The sequence below is a fragment of the Corythoichthys intestinalis genome, chromosome 2, assembly GCF_030265065.1.
Source record: "Corythoichthys intestinalis isolate RoL2023-P3 chromosome 2, ASM3026506v1, whole genome shotgun sequence".
NCBI lineage: Eukaryota > Metazoa > Chordata > Actinopteri > Syngnathiformes > Syngnathidae > Corythoichthys > Corythoichthys intestinalis.
The window spans coordinates 75,685,482-75,706,863 of NC_080396.1; the positions used below are offsets into that span (position 1 = coordinate 75,685,482).

Sequence of the window (21,382 nt, forward strand, 5' to 3'; positions counted from 1 at the left end):
TCTAAGGATGGGGGAAGCCCAGCACATGAACTCATCTCATTCATCTACTGTATCTGACTGTGTATCATATTGACTCTGCAAAGCACTCTGAGACAACCTTGTTGTGATATAGGGCTATACAAATAAAATTGAATTGAATTGAATATGCTATAGGCATTAATACTGTACACTGTAAAATGGAGAGACAGCGAGAACGGAAAGTGGTATTTGGTATGAGGCAACATGGATTTTGGTATGTGGCATGTTTTTTGGTATGTGGCAAAATGGATTTTGGTCTGTGGCATTTTTATTTGGTATGTGGCAAAATGAATTTTGGTATGTGGCATTTTTATTTGGTATGTGGCTTTTTTTGGTATGTGGCAAAATGGATTTTAGTGTCCGGCATCTTATTGGTATGGGGCAAGATGGATTTTGGTATCTGGCATTTTCATTTGGTATGAGGCATTCTTTTTGGTATGTGGCAAAAAGGATTTTGGTATGTGGCATATTTTTGGCATGTGGTAAAATGGATTTTGGTATGTGGCATTTTTATTTGGTGTGTGGCAAAATGGATTTTTGTATGTGGCATTTTTATTTGGTATGTGGCCTTTTTTCGGTATGTTGCATTTTTATCTGGTATGTGGCAAAATTGATTTTTGTATGTGGCATTTTTATTTGGTATGTGGCAAAATGGATTTGGGTATTTTATTTGGTATGCAGCAAAAATTGGTTTTGGTATGGCGTTTTCATTTGGTATGTGGCAAAATGGATTTTGGCATGTGGTATTTTTATTTGGTATGTGGTGTGGTATTTGAAAATGAGCATTACCAAAGACGTGAACGTGGCTTCCGCTATAAATCCAACCATATCAAAGTTGCGCTGACACACCATCGCGGAACCGGCATATCTTAGTTCATATGTTTTAGTTCATATGTATGTCTGAAATAAAAAATTCAAAGCGGTTGACGATTTATTAATTATTAATTTGATGATTAATGGCGGAAGCCACGTTTGCGTCTTTGGTAATCTTCATTTTCAAATACCACACCACATACATAATAAAAATGCCCCATACCAAAATCCATGTTGCCACATATCAAAATCTGTTTTGCCACATACCAAATTCCACTTTGCCACATACCAAATACCACTTTTCATTCTTGGCCCCGCTGGTAAAATATCTAAAAATCTTCTACTGTAAGACACTATAAGCGGAAGCAAGAAAATCACTTCCTAAAGTGTGGAATGAAATCTCTGTATTAAACAAAGGAGAGTGATGAAAATGAGTAGTTGTCCTGACCAATGACTGCAAAGGGTGTACTTAAGGAAGCACTCTGATGCTGCCTGCTAATAGAATCACTGCTGGAGAGTCACTCTTGAATTAGCTTGGCAGGGCCGAGTGGAAAAGCCTAGCGGGATGTCGCAAGGCCCATATGTTATGGAGAATTTTGCGGATGGATGAGGGTTCAGATTTGTCAGCATCATGCACAGACAGCGTCATCTATACATTGTTCCCGACTACATTCTGCGATAATTACACGGAGCTATAAATGATTCGTGTAGTTTACGAGTAGTGTTAGGAAAAAAATGAAGTCTTGTGAACTATTGATATTTTGGGCCACAATTTATGTGTTGTGAATGGACCACGCACATCCCACTGAAACATCGACCCCTGCTTAGATTTGACTTCACTAATAAAAAGTGATTATAAAAAGGATTACAAAACGGATTAAGAGGCTTAGTGATATTTTACTGTACTTTGTACGGACGAAAAAACAAAAAATAATGGAAAAACTTATCAAGATTGTTGCCAAATAACGATGAGCAGGAAAAGTTCTTTTTTTTTGTATGCACGACGTAAATTAAAAACGCCGCTAATGGCGCGTGCCACCGCGGGCTTGGCGGTGTCGGCCGTGCCGTTCCACGTAATCTGTTGCAAGTCTGCGGGAACTCATCCTTGTAATCTCCCTTTTATCAGATGGAACCACAGCTGTAGGACACTCTTTGGAGATTAAGCCTAGAACCGCTGATTCAAGGGATGCTTTTTCCAGTGACTCTGCCATCAGGTTAGCCACATCAGTTCCCTAAAATCGTGTTACAACTGTTTCCATGATTATGACGTGAAACAAAACAGTTCGAATTCTATTCTTAAATTAGAGTTGCCTTGAATGATTATTTTGATTGTGGCTAATCACCAATTGTTTTTTGCTATTAGTTGACCAATGAGTAATTTATAGGAGTGTTCGGAAACAAATTGCTGCCACCCAAACTAACCCCCCCACAAAAAAAAGTCATGACGATATCACATTTTTACGTGATGATTATCAAATTTTTCCATAATAGTTATAATGTTTTTACATGGTAGTATCACATTTTTTTTTACATGACAGGTATCACAGCTTCACATGATAATTATGACGTTTTATGATAGGTCTCAAATTTTTTACGTATCATGTTTTAGCATGATGATTATCACCTTCATACATGATAATTATAAGTTTTTACATGTTTTTTCAGCAACAGTATCACATTTTTTTTAACATGACAGGTATCACATCTATACGCGATAAATTTTTTACGTATCATGTTTTTACATGGTAATTATCAGCTTTTTACATGATAATTATCATGTTTTTTCATGTTACTCTTTATGTCTTACATGATATCACATTTTTACATGACTGGTATCACATCTGTACATGATAATTATGACGTTTTATGAGAGATATTTTTTTACACAATTTACATGTTTATACATGATAGTTTTTAATTTTTTTCATGTTGCTTTTTACATTTTTACGTATCACGTTTTTACATGATAGTATCACGTTTCTTCATGTGACTTTTTAAATTTTTACATGAGATCACGTTTTTATATGATAGCATCAGTATCACCTTTATCACCTTTTTACATGATAATTATCATGTTTTTTAATGTTACTTTTTACGTTTTATATGATATCAAATTTTAACATGACAGGTATCACAACTTTACATGATAATTATGATGTTTTATGATAGGTATCACATTTTTAAAAAAATATATCATGTTTATACATGGTAATCATCATGTTTTTACATGGTAATTATCATGTTTTTACCTGATAATTATCACATTTTTACACATTAGGTTTTTACATGATGTTCATCACGTTCATACATAATAGTTTTTGTTTTTTCATGTTATTTTTTTACGTTTTTACATAATATCACGTTTTTACATAATAGCGTCACATTTTTTTCCATATGATAGGTATCACAGCTTTACATGATGGTTATCATATTTTTTACATATCATGATTTTATATGGTAATCATCACGATTTTACATGATAATACTTGTTTTAACATGATAGCTGTCACATTTTTACAAATCACGTTTTTACGTGATGATAATCACGTTTCTACAAGATAATTATCACATTTTTACATTACTGTTATTTGGGGCTGCAGCTATCGAATATTTTAGTAATCGAGTAATCGACTGAAAATATTATTGCTCGAATAATCGGATAAAACATTTTTTTTAGGTAAAGAGCAATTATAAATATCCATGAGGAAAAAAGACATTTAATCCCATATAGAATCATTTTCAGTCAATCAATGACTTTATTTTCGATGTACATTGTTGAAAACAGCCAACAATTGCATCTCAGATGTGACTAGAAAAAAAAATTCACTGCTTTCGCTCAAAAAACTTCTAGATCTTACAAAAAAATATTTCTTACCTAAAAATGTAATTACGCTTGATAGCACACATCACTTGAAAGCTACGTGTTTTTCCCACGTGTTTCAATTGAATTTCCATTTGTGTCAAGCTGTTTTTAAGTTCTACAGTAGTTAAGTTTTTAGTTAGTCTAAACCTTAAGTCCTGATAGGATTTTGAGTTTTTGCAGTGTTCAAAATAAATGTATGATACCTGCTGTATTGGAGCAAATTAGGGACCAGTGCTACTCAGTTATTTATTCAGCAATGACTACTGAGCTAAAACTGACAGTTAGCTTTATTATGTTTTATTTTTACACCCCCATCACTCTGCAGCGCTGTGTTTTTACAAATTAAATAAAGCCTGTATGTAAGACACGTTAGCGTCGTGCAAAACGTGATGCGTAGAGCTGGCAAAATTAAACGATTCCTCGAGGTGAATAAAATTACTCGGATCAGTTTATAAACTCGAGTTACTCGAGTTGCTCGAGACTTCGTTTCAGCACTACAGTTATTACATTTTTACATGACAATTATCACATTTTACATGATACCAATACATTTTTTTTCATGATAGTATCACTTTTTTTTACATGATAGGTATCAAATCTTTACATGATAGCGATCACGTTTTTTACATATCACAATTTTACCTAGTAATTATCACATTTTTACATGATAATTATCATGTTTTTACATGATAGTTGTTATGTTTTCACATATCATGTTTTCACCCGAAGATTATCACGTTTTTGCAGGATAATTATCATATTTTCACACAATGGGTATTACGTTTTTACGTGACAGTTATCACACTTTTACATGATAGGTATTGAATCTTTACATGATGGTTATCACGTTTTGATTATTATTATTTTTTTTTACATATCACGATTTTACATGGTAATTATAAAATTTTTACATGATAATTATCATGTTTTTCCATGATAGTTATCAGGTTTTTACATGATTAGCACATTTTTACATGATAATTATTACATTTTTAAATGACAGTTATCAAGTTTTTAAATGATAGTAATTACGTTTTAAAATATCATGTTTTACATGCCAGTGTCACGTTTTTACATGATAATCATCACAGTTTTACACGAAATCACGTTTTACGTGATGTTAGCAATTTTTTTTTACATGAGTTGTTTTTTCAAGTTATTGCATGAAAGTTAGCTCGTTTTTAAATGATAGTTATCACGTTTTTTACATGAATATCACAGTTTTACATGATAATTATCAGTTTTACATGATACTTATCACATTTTACATTTTACTTATTACGGTTTTACATGATAGTTATCACGTTTTAACATGATAATTATTACTTTTACATGTACCTTTGATGATAGTGTCATCTTCTTACATGGTATTTATCACATTTTTACATGAAATCACGTTTTTACATAATAGTTATTACGTTTTTACAGATCACTTTAATACATGATAGTAATCACGTTTTTACATGATATCACAGTTTTACATAACTATCATCTAAAAACGTTATACTGGACTTTTTTATTTTATTTTTTTGGGTGGCACCAATACACTAGGAGTGTGACAAAATATCGAAATGATATTTCGTGATACTAGATATACTCCTAGTTCAAATGGAAAGGAAATCTATTGGTGATAAACTCAATTAAATTCACAGCAGCCCTAGCTCATAAGATCAATTTGTTGAACAGTTTAAAAATCACTTGTTCAATTCCTGCTGAATGAAACCATGGAAAAAATATACAGTGTACATTTGAATGACAATGAGTAGCATTCCGATCACATGATAAGGGTCACTAGCAAACGAACCACTGACCTTGATATAATGGAGAAAGGATTATGGAGAATATGGAACAATACTATGGATTTGCAGGATGGGGTGAGGGTGGAAAAAAAGAGGGATGCAGTGAGGGAAAGCTGGTGGGTAGGCTGAACTAACATCGCGGACAGGAAGCAGAGCAAGAGCCTATGAGTCATTCTACAGTAGCTTCTCGATTTAAAACTGTGTGTTTTAGGAATGAAGGCAACAGGGCTTTGGAAAATCAAACATGCTTGTTGCAGCTTATTTCTAAATCTAATATCACAAAAACAACCTGAAAAATAGGCATAGAAGCAGGCAAGTTAATTGATTTCCTTTTGTCATATTTTGTATTGCGTCACCTGATCACGGTTGGGGCTAATTGTTTTTTGTGCAGTAGTGTTGAAACTGCAGCCTGATACCCATTTTCTATTGGCCCGCGGCAAATTATGGAAATATCATAGAACGTGGCCCACACAAGAAACTTAAAATTCAACCTTATTAGAGTTGCATTTCAAAATTCTAACACTAAATGGAGATAGTCAGTTAAACAGTGCTTCTTTGTTAGTTCAGGGGCCATGCACGCATGACTGAGTGCAATACGACACACTCAGGTAGAAAGATTGTCGGTGCCAGGAATAACGATCAGGTATCATACAATTGGATGTCAACATACAGTGGTATGAAAAAGTATCTGAACCTTTTGGAATTTCTCACATTTCTTCAAAATCACCATCAAATGTGATCTGATCTTTGTCAAAATCATACAAATGAGAAAAACTGTCTGCTTTATTTAGAGTTTTCATATTTTAATGAGGATAGCATGCAAACAATGACAGAAGGGGGAAAATAAGTAAGTGAACCATTTATTATTTAATATTTTGTGCCCCCCCCCCCCCCCACCCTTTTTGGCAGCAAAAACTTCAACCAGACGCTCCTGTAGCTGCAGATCAGTCTGGCACATTGATCAGGACTAATCTTAGCCCATTCTTGTCCACAAAACTGCTGTAGTTCAGTCAGATTCCTGGGATGTCTGACGTGAATACGGTCATGATCTTGTGTTCAGTGAATCGACTTGAAATCCATCCTGAATCTGTAGATCCTAGGTTTGATCGGTTTTTCGAACCCGACTTCATTCTTTACCCTTTAGTTGGAGGAGCGTTAATATTAGCATTCCATAACATATTGACAGTTGTTGTGGCTGAGTGGATAGGCGATGGACTAGAAATGCATTGGGTTCTCTCCTCGCAGGGTTTAATCCTGCCAACAATGGGGATACGTTGCTATGCTCCTTTGTGTGAGTATTATCATGAGGTAGGACTCTTTAACAGCTAGTCCTATTAAGTAGCCTTTTCAAGAAGCACAGTTATTGATGCTAATATGAGCGACTCTTATTGTCTGGTTAAGGTGATATACCTGAAATCCATTACTAAGTGACAATTTAAATTTAACTTCTAGACTTGAAATTCATTGATGATGGTTTACACATTTAATTCATTTGGAGAATTTAAATCTACAGATGCTTGTTGACTGTACGGTTGTTTGTAAATGTGGCCTACGACACACCTACTCCACATGTTGTTGTGGCCGAGTGGTTAAGGCGATGGACTCGAAATCCATTGGGGTCTCCCCTCGCAGGTTCGAATCCTGCCAGCAACGGAACGGTTTGCTGTGTTTCTTGGCACCAGTGTTGTTGTTAGTATTTCTGTCATGAAGTTACTGTTGATACTGTTATGATCTGATTGTTAAACGTTAATATTAGCATTTCAAAACACTGGCAGTTGTTGTGGTCGAGCGGTGATAGAGTAGAAATCCATTTAATCAATGTCTCCTCGAAGGTTTGACTCTTGCCAACAACTTGGATGCTTTACTAAACTTTATGTTCCTTTATGCGAGTATTGCTGCCAATACTCGCATCATGAAGTTCCATTCAAGTACGTCGTGCAAACCGATTGGGCAAGTGGAACGCTGAGGACTGCATCGGTCCGTCGTGGTAAAGAAGGAAATCTTTATTTAATTATTTAATATTGTTCAGTTAAATGTTATCATCATTATTATTACATGTTATTCATGTCAATTTTATTGTCTGTTTGCTAACGCGTTAGCAGTGCAGTTAACCATAGCTACCACATAAGTTGTGCCACTACAATAAGTTACTGCAGGTACGGTTACTGAAATATGAGAGGTACTATAATAGTATAATTAGTGTATTGTGGAGTAAGACAACATGTAAAAGAATCGTGTGTGAAATGTAGAGATATTTAATAAGAGAATATTGGCTATGTTTGATAATGTGTGTTTGTTTCAAGTGGCAAAATGAATGTTCTAGTTGTACACAGACAACAATATGCACATTGAAAATAATATGAAGCTCAGAAAAGAGACAGACAGATATGTTTGGTTGATAATAAAGATCGTTCTTGGATGTTTCCTGCAATGGCAACATGCTTCTATTTGTCAATTCATTTGTGTCCTGTATTTCAGACACACAACTTAAACTTTGACGGGTCTCCACTCCTGGGACCTGTCACGTAAAGAATAAAGTTGGGTTCGAAAAAAACGATCAAAACTAGGCTCTACAGATTCAGGATGGATTTCATGTCGATTAACTGAACACAAGATTGTGACCATATAGAAAGTAACTTTCTGATGCTAATATTAGCAGCAATGCCAATGAAAAGGAGCACAGGGGACGGAAATTGTTCTTTCGATCACGACCCACAGCTCGTGACTAGAGGTAATGGAAGGAACGTACATCGATCAGTCAATATCAAGTTCCTGCTTCACCCCAACCGACGGATTCAGTCCTCAGCATTCTATTGGCGCAATTGGTTCGCACGAGGTACTTAAATGGAACCTCATGGTGCGAGTATTGACAGTAATACTCGCAAAATGGAACACAACAAAACATCTCCGTTGTTGGCAGGATTCAAACCTGCAAGGGGATACCCCAATGGATTTCAAATCCATCACCTTAACCACTCGGCCACAAAAACATGTATAGCTACTGTGTCCTAGGCCAAAATTACAATCAACTATACAGTCAACAAGCATCTATGAATTTAAATTTCTCAGATCAATTAAATGTGTAAGCCGTCATCAATGGATTTCAAGTCTAGAAGTTAAATTTAATTGGTCTCCTCGCAATGAATTTTAGGTTTACGGCCTTAACCAGAAAACAATGCTCGTATTAGCATCAGTGATTGTGCTTTTTGAAAAGGACAAGGCAGGTTTGAATGCTTTGTTATGTTACTTTTTGCAAGTACTACTGCCAATACTCGCACCTTGAGGTTCCATTGAAGTACCTTGTGCGAACCGATTGCGCCAATGGAATGCTGAGGACTCTGTATCACTGAACACAAGATCATGACCATATTGACTGTAACTTTGTGATGCTAATATTAGCAGCAATGCCAATGAAAAGGAACACAGCGGACGGAAATTGTTCTTTCAGTCACGACCCACAGCTCGTGACCATTGGAATGGTAGGAACGTACATCAATCAGTCAATATAAAGCTTCTTCTTCATCCCAACTGACTGATTCATCGTCCTCAGCATTTCATTGGCGCAACTGGTTCGCACGAGGTACTTAAATGGAGCCTCATGATGCGAGTATCGGCAGTAATCCTTGAAAAAGTAAACACCTCCGTTGTTGGCAGGATTCGAACCTGCGAGGGGAGACCCCAACGGATTTCTAATCCATCGCCTTAACCACTCGGCCACAACAACACGTACAGCTCGTGTCCTATGCCAAGATTACAAGCAACTATAAAGATGTCTGTTGGCAAGGTTCAAGCCAAGAAAGACTACCTCTACATGTTGTTGTGGCCGAGTGGTTAACTGTTGAACGTTGATATTTTTGGGGGTGGGATGGCGTGGCTCAGTGGAAGAGTAGTTGTCCCCCAACCCAGAGGTTGTGGGTTCAATTTTTTGCTCTGATGAACTTGTCTAAGTGCCCTTGAGCAAGATACTGAACCCCACGTTGCTCCTGGTGCTGTGTCACCAGTAGGTGGATGGTGAGATAGTGTAAAGCGCTTTGAGCGCCTTGAAAGGTGGAAAAGCGCTATATTAGTATAACACCATTTAGCATTTTCCATTACACTGCAGCACTTGTTGTGGCAGAGCAGTCAAGGAGATGGAGTAGAAATCCATTGGGGTCTCCCCGCGCAGGTTCGAATCCTGCCAACAACGAATTTATTCTCTTGTATTAGAATTACACAAATTTAAAGCAACACTCGTTAACTTTTCAACCTTGGTAAAATATTCTTAACATTTGTGATTATACGTTGACTGACAACTAGTTGAATGATACCTTTTTTTATATCTTGAGGGGGTCTGTATCGCTTTCACTGGCACTAATTAACTGGTGTTCCTGCCACACAAACAAACCCTTCTCCCTTTCCCCATTCATTACAAAGACAGAAGTCGATGCGAATGCTTTTGCGCGAAATCTGAGGCTACAAACAGAGGCTAAAATGATACTCAAGAATCAACATTGGCCTGGCTTTCACTCGCTGGAGTGACTCCACCTCCCTCAACTGTCAGCGCTGACGAGTTCGGGTGGGGTTGGGGTGTTAGCCACACTAAGCCACATGGTTACTAACGGTCACCTGGCTTTGTTTAGCCACAACTGGATTAATTACCGTATTACTATTCATCCTTCACAAAGCCGCTGGAAACAGAAATGTCGTTTAATCCACCTGCAGGCGACTGGGAGATGATGATTTTACGACGACTAGGAGATGATGATTTTACAACACTGCGGGTGAGCACTGGTCCACATGGGAAACGCAGTCTTCCTTAAGGCAAAACACTACAGCTTTTGTCCAGTGGCGTCACTAAAATCGACCATAACTGAAAATTGACCTAGTGTTGCTTCAAAGTGCCTATGACAGCAAAAAGCACGTTTTTTTTTCATATTTCACGTGATATTTTATGCTCCTGAATGGAATGGACCGCTTGGATGTGTGTGGAAACCATCGATCTATATATTCAATTTTTTGAATCCTGCGCCATGAAAATGAGACTTCCTTGACGAAGAATGCGAATGTGACGTCAGCGGGCTAATCATCTTCAGTATACAGAACAACTGCGGATTCATCCGATTTTACGGATTATTTCGTTCATTTTTCGTATCACGTGCTGCAGGCTTCTGTTGGTACACCAGGGAGAGGCGTGTGACCCTTTTTGGGTTTCAAAAAGTTCCATTTCACCTTGCATAATGGCCAAAACAAGTCCGGCAACTGTGGAAAGATTGGACCCAGTCCAAGTAAGCTACATGTTTTATATTATGTCAGCTACTGGGATCATGGCATACGTTTTAATAAGGAAGTGGCTTGCATTTTGTGGGTGACAATGCTCCCTGTCCACCGAGAAGGCCACTCGGCCAACGACCGGCGGCTTGTCACACACCATGGTCACTTCCACCCCCTCGGTCCTCTTCGTGGGGCCGCCAATAGACCTCTACCCTAGGCTTGGGCTCAGGCAGCCCCCGTTCCGACGTCAGCCGGTTTGTCCACCGAGAATACGCTATTTTCTGCGTTCTTTCCCCTCTCTACCTGCCCAGAATGACAAGTTGTAACTTGCTCACCGCCGAGGGCTGGCCGGTGGGTGAAGACAATCAACCCCGCCGCCGTGTGTATGAGTCGGGGTAGTTTTGTGTGATTTTTCGTTTTCGAAAGGAGAGAATAAGACTTTGAAAAGCTGCTCGGTTCGACTTAGCATGTCGGCCAACTGTCACGCCTCCTGTTTTGTTTACGCTCTTTCCTCTGTCTACGAAGCCTGGCAGGGAAATGACAAAAACCGGTGGCATAAAATACCATTCGGCAGACGAAGAAGTCGGCAGTTTTGACCATTATGCAGTAATTTAGCCCTGTCATACTGAATAAATGCATCTTTATTATTTCATATTCAATTCAGCACAAGACTGTTATTTGTCATGATCATACCATTTACCTAACAATTAGGGCGAAGTACTTGGATAAAAAGAATATCATGTAAAAATATCGGAGTAAAGAGATTGATTCATGAATTTTGCTGCTCTCTGTGGCATTTTCATCATTCTGAATCTTCCCCCTCAATGGGCTTAATTCTAAATCAGATGAAATCGTGACGCTGTCTAGAGCTGCTAGAGCGCAATAATGACCGGCGGGGCTAAACCGTAGTTTAAAAGACTAATCTCTCGTCATCTGCTCTTTGCCAAATTGTTGTATATAGTCGAATCGCCTCAAAATCTAATGTAATCTAATTCATCATAATAATGCTATTGAAGATTTTTTTATGCCGTCACAGGCACTTTAAATAAACGACAGCCTGTATTAAAAATATATGTCTGTTAAGCTGAACAACTCACATTTAGTGAGGACAGAGGATTAATAAAGTCAAGTAAAAAATAAGATAGTGTGAGCTACAATAAGTTACTGTATGCGACGAGACTCGTAGAGTCAAAATCGCGTAAGTCGAGTACGTCGTAACCTGGAGACTTTTTTTTTCCATTTGAAAAAAAATTAAATCAAAATATTTTTTACAGGTTCGGCAGGGAATGAATTGGACGTTGATCACCGTCAACGGCACTGAAACATGATCATTCGCCGCCTGCCAGCCCTTCTATGGAAACATCTCCAATGGCAGTGCAGTCAAAAGTCTGCCGTCTCGTTGCATTATGCGTTCAAGGCTGCTCACAAACACTGATGTCTTAAGAAGGAATACCAAAGAATAGATTTGATGCATAGAGTCTCCAATTTGTGAGGCTTTGAGTGGGAGAAAAAGACAAATTAGGGAAAAAATAGGAGCGTATCGTTGAGTACGGAGGTGAAAGGCTGGAAGTCGAAGAAAAATAGATGTCTGTGTACGAGAGTGGGAGAAGCAAACAGAAGCGGTAAGCACAAGCAGACCGACACACTGTAATCCCACATTAAAACCTCGGCTGATTCACTAAAGCTGATTACTGCCATTTCCCACTTTCCCTTCCTACCCCGCTGCTCTGCTTTAACCTATTATTATTTGTTGCCAGCCTCTCTAAGTTCAGATGGTTTGGACGACTTGTGCCGTAAAACCCTGAGGGACAGCTATTACAGTGATCCCTCATTTTTGAACCCCCCAACCCGTGATAATCGCAAATAATATAGAAATAATGTGTTCGATTTATTTATTCTACGTAGTGCTGCAACATAACTCATTTAACATGGCTAAATCCAGCTGCTCCCTGTTAAGACCAACATAGGGTAAGGTTTTCTTTGAGCTAATATATGAACCATTTAAGAGCATTGTAAAAAACAAACAAAAAAAAGTTAGCATTTTATCGCATTTAAGCTGCTGGACCTTTGCTATGCAAATTGTTCTCTTGTAGGGCTGCAGCTATCGATTATTTTAGTGGTCAATTAATTGATTAACTAGTTAGTTGGAATAATTGAGTAATCGGAACATAGAAAATTAAAATACCTTAGCTGAGGCTCAAACGGTATAAAAATATAAATGAGGATCTACACTGCTGGCCAAAAGTACTGGCACCCCTGCAATTCTGTCAGATAATGCTTAGTTTCTCCCAGAAAATGATGGTAATTACAAATGCTTTAGTAGTAATATCTTCATCTATTTTGCTTGCAATGAAAAAAAACAAAACAAAAGAAAAAGAAAAAAATAAATAAATTAATTAAATCATTATCATTTTACACATAACTGCAATAAATGCAATGCCACCCTCGGCCTAATACTTGGTAGCACAATCTTTTGACAAAATTCCGCTTCCGGAATCCATTAATGTGTTTCTTACAATGCTCTGCTGGAATTTTAGACAATTCTGCATTGGTCAACTGCTGCAGATCTCTGAGATTTAAAGGGTGCCTTCTCCGAACTGACATTTTCAGATCTCTCCATAGGTGCTCAATGGGATTCAGGTCTTTAGTCCTTGCTGGCTACTTTAGAAGTCTTCAGTTCTCTCTAACCATTTTCTAGTGTTTTTTGAAGTGTGTTTTGGGTCATTGTCTTGCTGGAATTCAATTCAATTCAATTTTATTTGTATAGCCCTAAAACACAACAAGGTTGTCTCAAAAGGCTATTGTATTATTATTGGCTATTGTAATATGATACACAGTCAGAAAAAGCAAATGAAGTAAACAAAGATGAATAAATAAAGTTCAAGTCCTGGGCATCCCCCATCCTTGGACCCTCCATGTCGGCAAGGAAAAACTCGAAAAACTCCAAGCTCTTTGGGAGAAAATGAGAAACCTTGGGCAGTACCACAGTCAGGAGAGATCCACTCCCAGGACGGATAGACAGGATGCACCAGGACTGCTAATGGGAATTAGCAGACGGGGTTACAGTCTGTAAAGATGCAGGAGAGTAAAGAAACAAGAAGAGGTCCATCTAGCCAGATGAGACGGGGGTGGCAATGAGGACGTCCATCCAGCCAGGGGTCCGGATAGTCAGGAGGCTGCAGCTGAAAAATAGCCCCTCCCCTCTGGGGCTATTTTTGGGGCTGGAAGCCCCATGAGCTCTGAGGGAGACCCAGCTTTCTCACACTGGGCCCTACATTATGTTTGCAAAATTTTTTGGTTGTCGTCCGACTTCATAATGCGATGCACACGGTCAAGCAGTCCAGTGCCAGAGGCAGCGAAGCAACCCCAAAACATCAGGGAACCTCCACTATGTTTGACTGTGGGGACCATGTTCTTTTCTTTGAGGTCCTAGGTTTTTCCCCTGTAAACTCTATGTTGACGCCTTTTCCCAAAGAGCTCTACTTTTGTCTCATCTGACCAGAGAACATTCTTCCAAAACGTTTTTGGCTTTCTCAGGTAAGTTTTGGCAAACCCCAGCCTGGCTTTTTTGTGTCTCTGGGTCAGAAGTGGGGTGTTCGTGGGTATCCTACCATAGAGCCCCTTTTCATTTAGATGCCGAAGGATAGTACACGTTGACACTGTTGTACCCTCAGACTGCAGGACAGCTTGAACTTAATTGGATGTTAGTCGAGGTTCTTTATCCACCATCCACACAATGTTTTGTTGAAATCTCTCGTCAGTTTTTCTTTTCTGTCCACATCTAGGGAGGTTAGCCTCAGTGCGGTGGGCTTTACACTTATTGACGACACTGCGCACGGTAGACACAGAACAATTCAGGTCTTTGGAGATGGACCTGTAGCCTTAAGATTGCCCATTATTTTCCTTCTCAAGTCCTCAGACAGTTCTTGGTATTCTTTCTTTTCTCCATGCTCAAAGTGATACGCACAAGGACACGGGACAAAGGTTTAGTCAACTTTAATCCAATTTAACTGGCTGCAAGTGTGATTTAGTTATTGCCACCGCCTGTTATGTACCGTAAGTAACAGGTGCTGTCATTTACACAAATTAGAGAAGCATCACATGATTTTTCAAAGGGTGCCAATACTTTTGTTCAGCCCATTTTTTGAGTTTTGTGTAAAATGATAATGATTTAATTTTTTTCCCATTCTCTTTTGTGCTTTTTCATTGCAAGCAGTTGCAATCATTTTCTGGGAGAAATTGAGCATTATCTGACAGAATTGCAGGGGTGCCATTACTTTGGCCAGAAGTGTATATATATATATATATATATATATATATATATATATATATATATATATATATATATATATATATATATATATATATATATATATTAGGGCTGTCAAAATTATCGCGTTAACGGGTGTTAATTTTTTAAATTAATCACGTTAAAATATTTGACGCAATTAACGCACTAGGCCCGCTCAGACAGATTTAAATGTCAGTACAGTGAAAGGCCAACTTGTTAATTGTGTTTTATGGAGTTTTTCCGCCCTCTGCAGGCGCTTGGGTGTGACTTGCATATGTTATGTGGCGTAATGTCGCCCTCTGCTGGCGATTCAGTGCAGCTGATTATTTGGGTTTCGGCGCGCTTTTCTGACGTGATTATATGTCGACGCGAACTCACACTAATAGACAGTGCTATTCAGACCAGCTAACGTCCGCATCCAGCATTCAGTGGCAGTTCTCATAGCCCCATCACACTGTTTGTGTCTAATACATGCATTGCTTGTGAGTTATATTCCTCCTTTGTTTATATTCATGAGCATTAGATAGTTATTGATGATGTGTATTTGAATTTGTTCACATATATGGTGAAATGCAGTTACATTTTTAGATGCTTGTGAGCTAATTGACTAATGCTACTGCTCAAATGGACACGTGTGTGTACATTTGATGTTATTTTGTGATTTATGCAAGTTATTGACACATTGCCTTGTTATTTTCAGTTTTACAAAAATACAAGAAACGTGCTCCTGTCAAAAAGAGATGACTTCAGTAAAGCCCATGCAACTTTGCCACACCGTCTGATTTCTTTTTGGAACTTATGTTTGCTATCTGTCAATTTGTGTACTCATACACATTGAGGACAGAATAGGGCTACTAGTTTATTTTTTGATTGAAATTTTTACAAATTTTATTAAAACGAAAACATTAAGAGGCGTTTTAATATAACATTTCTATAACTTGTACTAATATTCATCTTTTAAGAACTACAAGTCTTTCTATCCATGGATCACTTTAACAGAATGTTAATAATGTTAATGCCATCTTGTTGATTTATTGTTATAATAAACAAATACAGTCCTTATGTACCCTATGTTGAATGTATATATCCATCTTGTCTTATCTTTCCATTCCAACAATAATTTACAGAAAAATATGGCATATTTTATAGATGTTTTGAATTGCGATTAATTGCGATTAATTACGATTAATTAATTTTTAAGCTGTAATTAACTCGATTAAAAAATTTTAATCGTTTGACAGCCCTAATATATATATATATATATATATATATATATATATATATATATATATATATATTATATATATTTCTCATTTAATATATGGGTAGATCATTTTACTTGGTCATTTCATAGTAGCCCGCAATATACAGTGCTGCTGAACTTGCTAACGCCCCCTTGAAAAAAAAAAAAGTAGCTCGCTGGATGTTGTCTCCTTGAAAAGTAGATATTGGAGCAAAATATTGTGAGCGCCCCTGCATTAGACTGTTAAGATACAAAGCAAAATAATGTGGGAATTAGAAAACATACACCCACATACTGTGTGCATCTCATATTTGCTCTAAAGGTCTCCCGGTTGATCTCCTGACATTTACTACTGCATTATTATTTGTCTTTTATGGTGTGCTGATTAATATTACTGACTTTACTGTGATACACAATTCTTCTCCTTTACACTTTGCAGAAGGCTTAAATTAACTCATTCAATGCTAAGGACGTATACAGTGTTGTTTTTGATGTTCAACTGCTTATAACTAAAAAATGAACAAGAAATGATGAAATATGGTAATCAAATCTTCCTTTCAGTTTGTTTTTGTTCATGTGGCCATAGAACACAATATTCTGTGGCGCTTGAAAGAAGAGAATGTCCTGTGACATGGTTTTTGATAGTGTATGAGTTCATGGGCTTCAGATTCAATAAGTCAGGGGTGTCAAATGAACCGCAGAATTAATGAAGAAGTTTAATGAAGAGCTTACCCAGAAATGCCCCAAAACCAACAGGAGGTGACCAATGAACAAGAGGTGGCCTGAAAATTCCCTAAAATCAGCATTAAATGATCCAAAATGTACAGGATGTGGCCCGTAAGTACCTAAAAATGACAAGGAAGTGACCCAAAATCAACACGAAGTGGACAATGACCACGAAGTGGCCCAAAAAATGCCCTAAAATCAACATGGAATAATCTAAAATGTGTAAAATGGAATCCGTAAATACCCTAAAAATAAAAGAAAGTGACCCAAAATCAACAGGAATGAGCATTAAGCCGTCCAGAAATGCCTTAAGATCAACACTAAATGATCCAAAATGTACATGGAGTGACTCGTAAGTGCCCTAAGAACAACACAAAATGATCCAAAAAGTACTAGACGTGACCTGTCAGTACCCTAAAGTTACAAGGAAGTGACACAAAATCAACAGAAAGTGGCCAATCACCATGAAGGGCCTGGAAATGCCCTGAAGTCAACGTGAAATGATCCAAAATGTACAGGATGTGACCCATAAGTACTCTAAATTTACAAGGAAGTGACCCAAAATCAACAGGAAGTTACCAATGACCATGAAGTGGCCCAAAAATGTCCTACAATGACCATGAAGTGGCCCATAAATGCCCTTAGATCAACACGAAATGATCCAAAATGTAAACGACGTGACCCGTAAGTACCCTAAAATTACAAGGTAGTGACCCAAATTCAGCAGGAAGTGACCAATGACCAAGAAGTGGCCTGGAAATGCTCTAGGATCGACACAAAATGATCCAAAATGTAAAGGATGTGACCTGTAAGTACCCTAAAATGAAAAGGAACGGACCCAAAATCAACAGTGAGTGGCCAATGGCCATGAAGTGGCCCCGAAATGCCCTAAGATCAACAAGAAATGATCGAAAATGTGCAGGAACTGTCCCGTAAGTGCACTAAGATCAACACGAAATGATCCAAAATGTACAGGATGTGACCCTTAAGTACCCTAAAATTACAAGGAAGTGACACAAAAACAACAGGAAGGGACCAGTGGCCATGAAGAGGCCCAGAAATGCCCTAAGATCAACATGAAGTGATCCAAAATGTACAGGATGTGACCCGTAAGTAGCCTAAAATTACAAGCAAGTGACCCAAAATCAACAGGAAGTGATCAATGAACATGAGGTGGCAAGAAAATGCCTTAAGATCAACATGAAATGATCCAAAATGTACATGATGTAACTCGTAAATACCCTAAAATTGCTAGAAGTAACCCAAAATCAACAGGAAGTGACCAATGACCATGAAGTGACCTGTAAATACCCGAAGATCAACATGAAATGATCCAAAATGTAAAGGTAATCTTGAATGTAAATCTAAATCTCATTGTACTCTGTATAACGACAATCAAGGCTTTCTATTCTATTTCATTAAGACGGCTACATCCTGACTATGTCTTCTGCAGGGTGTGGCATACCTTGGCAGGAACTTGAGGTGAGCAGTGAAGCTTGACTGAGCCTGGAGAAAACCAGTCCTTGGGATAATCTCCATGTGTTTCCTCATCTCTGGCCACAAGTCAAAAGTAAGCTTCAAGGCTGTGCTGGTGCTGACGTGGAAAACACACGCATGATTCACGTTAAGACTAATCACTCAAAGTTAATATACAGTGCCTTGCAAAAGTATTCGGCCCCCTTGAACCTTGCAACCTTTCGCCACATTTCAGGCTTCAAACATAAAGATATAAAATTTTAATTTTTTGTCAAGAATCAACAACAAGTGGGACACAATCGTGAAGTGGAACAAAATTTATTGGATAATTTAAACTTTTTTAACAAATAAAAAACTGAAAAGTGGGGCGTGCAATATTATTCGGCCCCCTTGCGTTAATACTTTGTAGCGCCACCTTTTGCTCCAATTACAGCTGCAAGTCGCTTGGGGTATGTTTCTATCAGTTTTGCACATCGAGAGACTGACATTCTTGCCCAATCTTCCTTGCAAAACAGCTCGAGCTCAGTGAGGTTGGATGGAGAGTGTTTGTGAACAGCAGTCTTCAGCTCTTTCCACAGATTCTCGATTGGATTCAGGTCTGGACTTTGACTTGGCCATTCTAACACCTGGATACGTTTATTTTTGAATCATTCCATTGTAGATTTGGCTTTATGTTTTGGATCATTGTCCTGTTGGAAGATAAATCTCCGTCCCAGTCTCAGGTCTTGTGCAGATACCAACAGGTTTTCTTCCAGAATGTTCCTGTATTTGGCTGCATCCATCTTCCCGTCAATTTTAACCATCTTCCCTGTCCCTGCTGAAGAAAAGCAGGCCCAAACCATGATGCTGCCACCACCATGTTTGACAGTGGGGATGGTGTGTTCAGGGTGATGAGCTGTGTTGCTTTTACGCCAAACATATCGTTTTGCATTGTGGCCAAAAAGTTCAATTTTGGTTTCATCTGACCAGAGCACCTTCTTCCACATGTTTGGTGTGTCTCCCAGGTGGCTTGTGGCAAACTTTAAACGAGACTTTTTATGGATATCTTTGAGAAATGGCTTTCTTCTTGCCACTCTTCCATAAAGGCCAGATTTGTGCAGTGTACGACTGATTGTTGTCCTATGGACAGACTCTCCCACCTCAGCTGTAGATCTCTGCAGTTCATCCAGAGTGATCATGGGCCTCTTGGCTGCATCTCTGATCAGTTTTCTCCTTGTTTGAGAAGAAAGTTTGGAAGGACGGCCGGGTCTTGGTAGATTTACAGTGGTCTGATGCTCCTTCCATTTCAATATGATGGCTTGCACAGTGCTCCTTGAGATGTTTAAAGCTTAGGAAATCTTTTTGTATCCAAATCCGGCTTTAAACTTCTCCACAATAGTATCTCGCACCTGCCTGGTGTGTTCCTTGGTTTTCATAATGCTCTCTGTACTTTAAACAGAACCCTCAGACTATCACAGAGCAGGTGCATTTATACGGAGACTTGATTACACACAGGTGGATTCTATTTATCATCATCGGTCATTTAGGACAACATTGGATCATTCAGAGATCCTCACTGAACTTCTGGAGTGAGTTTGCTGCACTGAAAGTAAAGGGGCCGAATAATATTGCACGCCCCACTTTTCAGTTTTTTATTTGTTAAAAAAGTTTAAATTATCCAATAAATGTTGTTCCGCTTCACGATTGTGTCCCACTTGTTGTTGATTCTTGACAAAAAAATTAAATTTCATATCTTTATGTTTGAAGCCTGAAATGTGGCGAAAGGTTGCAAGATTCAAGGGGGCCGAATACTTTTGCAAGGCACTGTATTACATATGCATTGCAAATAGGCCTGCACGATATAACGTTTGAATATCAGTTGGTCCTATTTGATGGCAGTAAGTTGAATTCGTTTCCCGTGAGGTTTGGACTGGTCACCGATTCTGTTCATAACTTTTACGGACAGAATTTCTAGGCGCAGCCGAAGCGTTGAAGGGTTCCGGTTTTGTGGCCTCAGCATTGCATCTCTGCTTTTTATAGATGATGTGGTGCTGCTGGCTTCATCAAGCCGTGATCTCCAACTTTCACTGGAGCAGTTTGCAGCCGAGTGTGAAACGGAAAGATATGCACCTCCAAAACGGAGACCACGGTCCTCAGTCAGAAAAGGGAAGCGTGGCCTCTCTGGGTCGGGAATGAAATCTTGCCCCAAATAGATGAGTTCAAGTATCTAGAGCAGTGGTCTCCAACCCGGTCCTCAAAGGCCCGCTGTGGGTGCAGAATTTCATTCCAACCAGACAAATGACAACACTTTTTCACCAATCTGGTGTTTTACAAGTGCAATCAGTTGATTGCAGTCAGGTGCTGCTTGTTTTGAGCAGAAACCTCATTGGTTCAACTATCTGTGCTGGATTGGCAGGAACAAAAAACACGACCCACAGTGGGCCTTTGACGACCGGGTTGGAGACCTTGTTTACGAGTGAAAGCAGGAGAACGTGGGAGATTGACAGGCGGATCGGTGCAGCGTCTGCAGTGATGTGAACTCTGTACCGGTATGTTGTGGTGAAGAAAGAGCAAAGCCACAAGGTGAAGCTCTTGATTAACCAATCCATCTAAGTTCCTACCCTCACCTAAGATCACGAGCTTTGGATCGTGACCGAAAGAACAAGATACCAAATAGAATAGGCCAAAATTAGTTTCCTCAGCAGGGTGTCCGGGCTCGATGATCCGGGAGGGTTATCGTGCTATCCTCTGCGCTGGCTGAGCGGTTTCAAGTCCTGATCTGGTAAAGGGTGTGGCTCTCATCGCCGGCACGGATCAGACCAGTTAAATTTGTACTGTGACCCGGATTTGCAGTGAAGGTTTTGGGGGGTGAGGGTGATATGTGCCAGGATGTCGAGAAAACCTCCCTCCCGATGCATTCAAGA

The 21,382-nt window shown here is 38.7% G+C and overlaps 1 protein-coding gene and 2 non-coding genes across 5 annotated transcripts in view; 1 reads left to right on the plus strand and 2 right to left on the minus strand.

Annotated features, from left to right (window-relative positions):
* Positions 1–21,382, minus strand: part of cfap74 (cilia and flagella associated protein 74) — a 344,912-nt gene that overhangs the window by 214,824 nt on the left and 108,706 nt on the right. For all 3 annotated transcript variants that reach the window (XM_057817725.1, XM_057817734.1, XM_057817717.1), the window contains one exon: positions 18,469–18,597. In XM_057817725.1, coding sequence (XP_057673708.1) covers positions 18,469–18,597 — 129 coding nt within the window. The remainder of the gene's footprint in view (positions 1–18,468; positions 18,598–21,382) is intronic.
* Positions 7,065–7,146, plus strand: trnas-cga (transfer RNA serine (anticodon CGA)). Its single transcript has one exon. It is a non-coding gene; the product is annotated as a tRNA-Ser (tRNA).
* trnas-aga (transfer RNA serine (anticodon AGA)) lies at positions 9,136–9,217 on the minus strand. The gene has a single exon. It is a non-coding gene; the product is annotated as a tRNA-Ser (tRNA).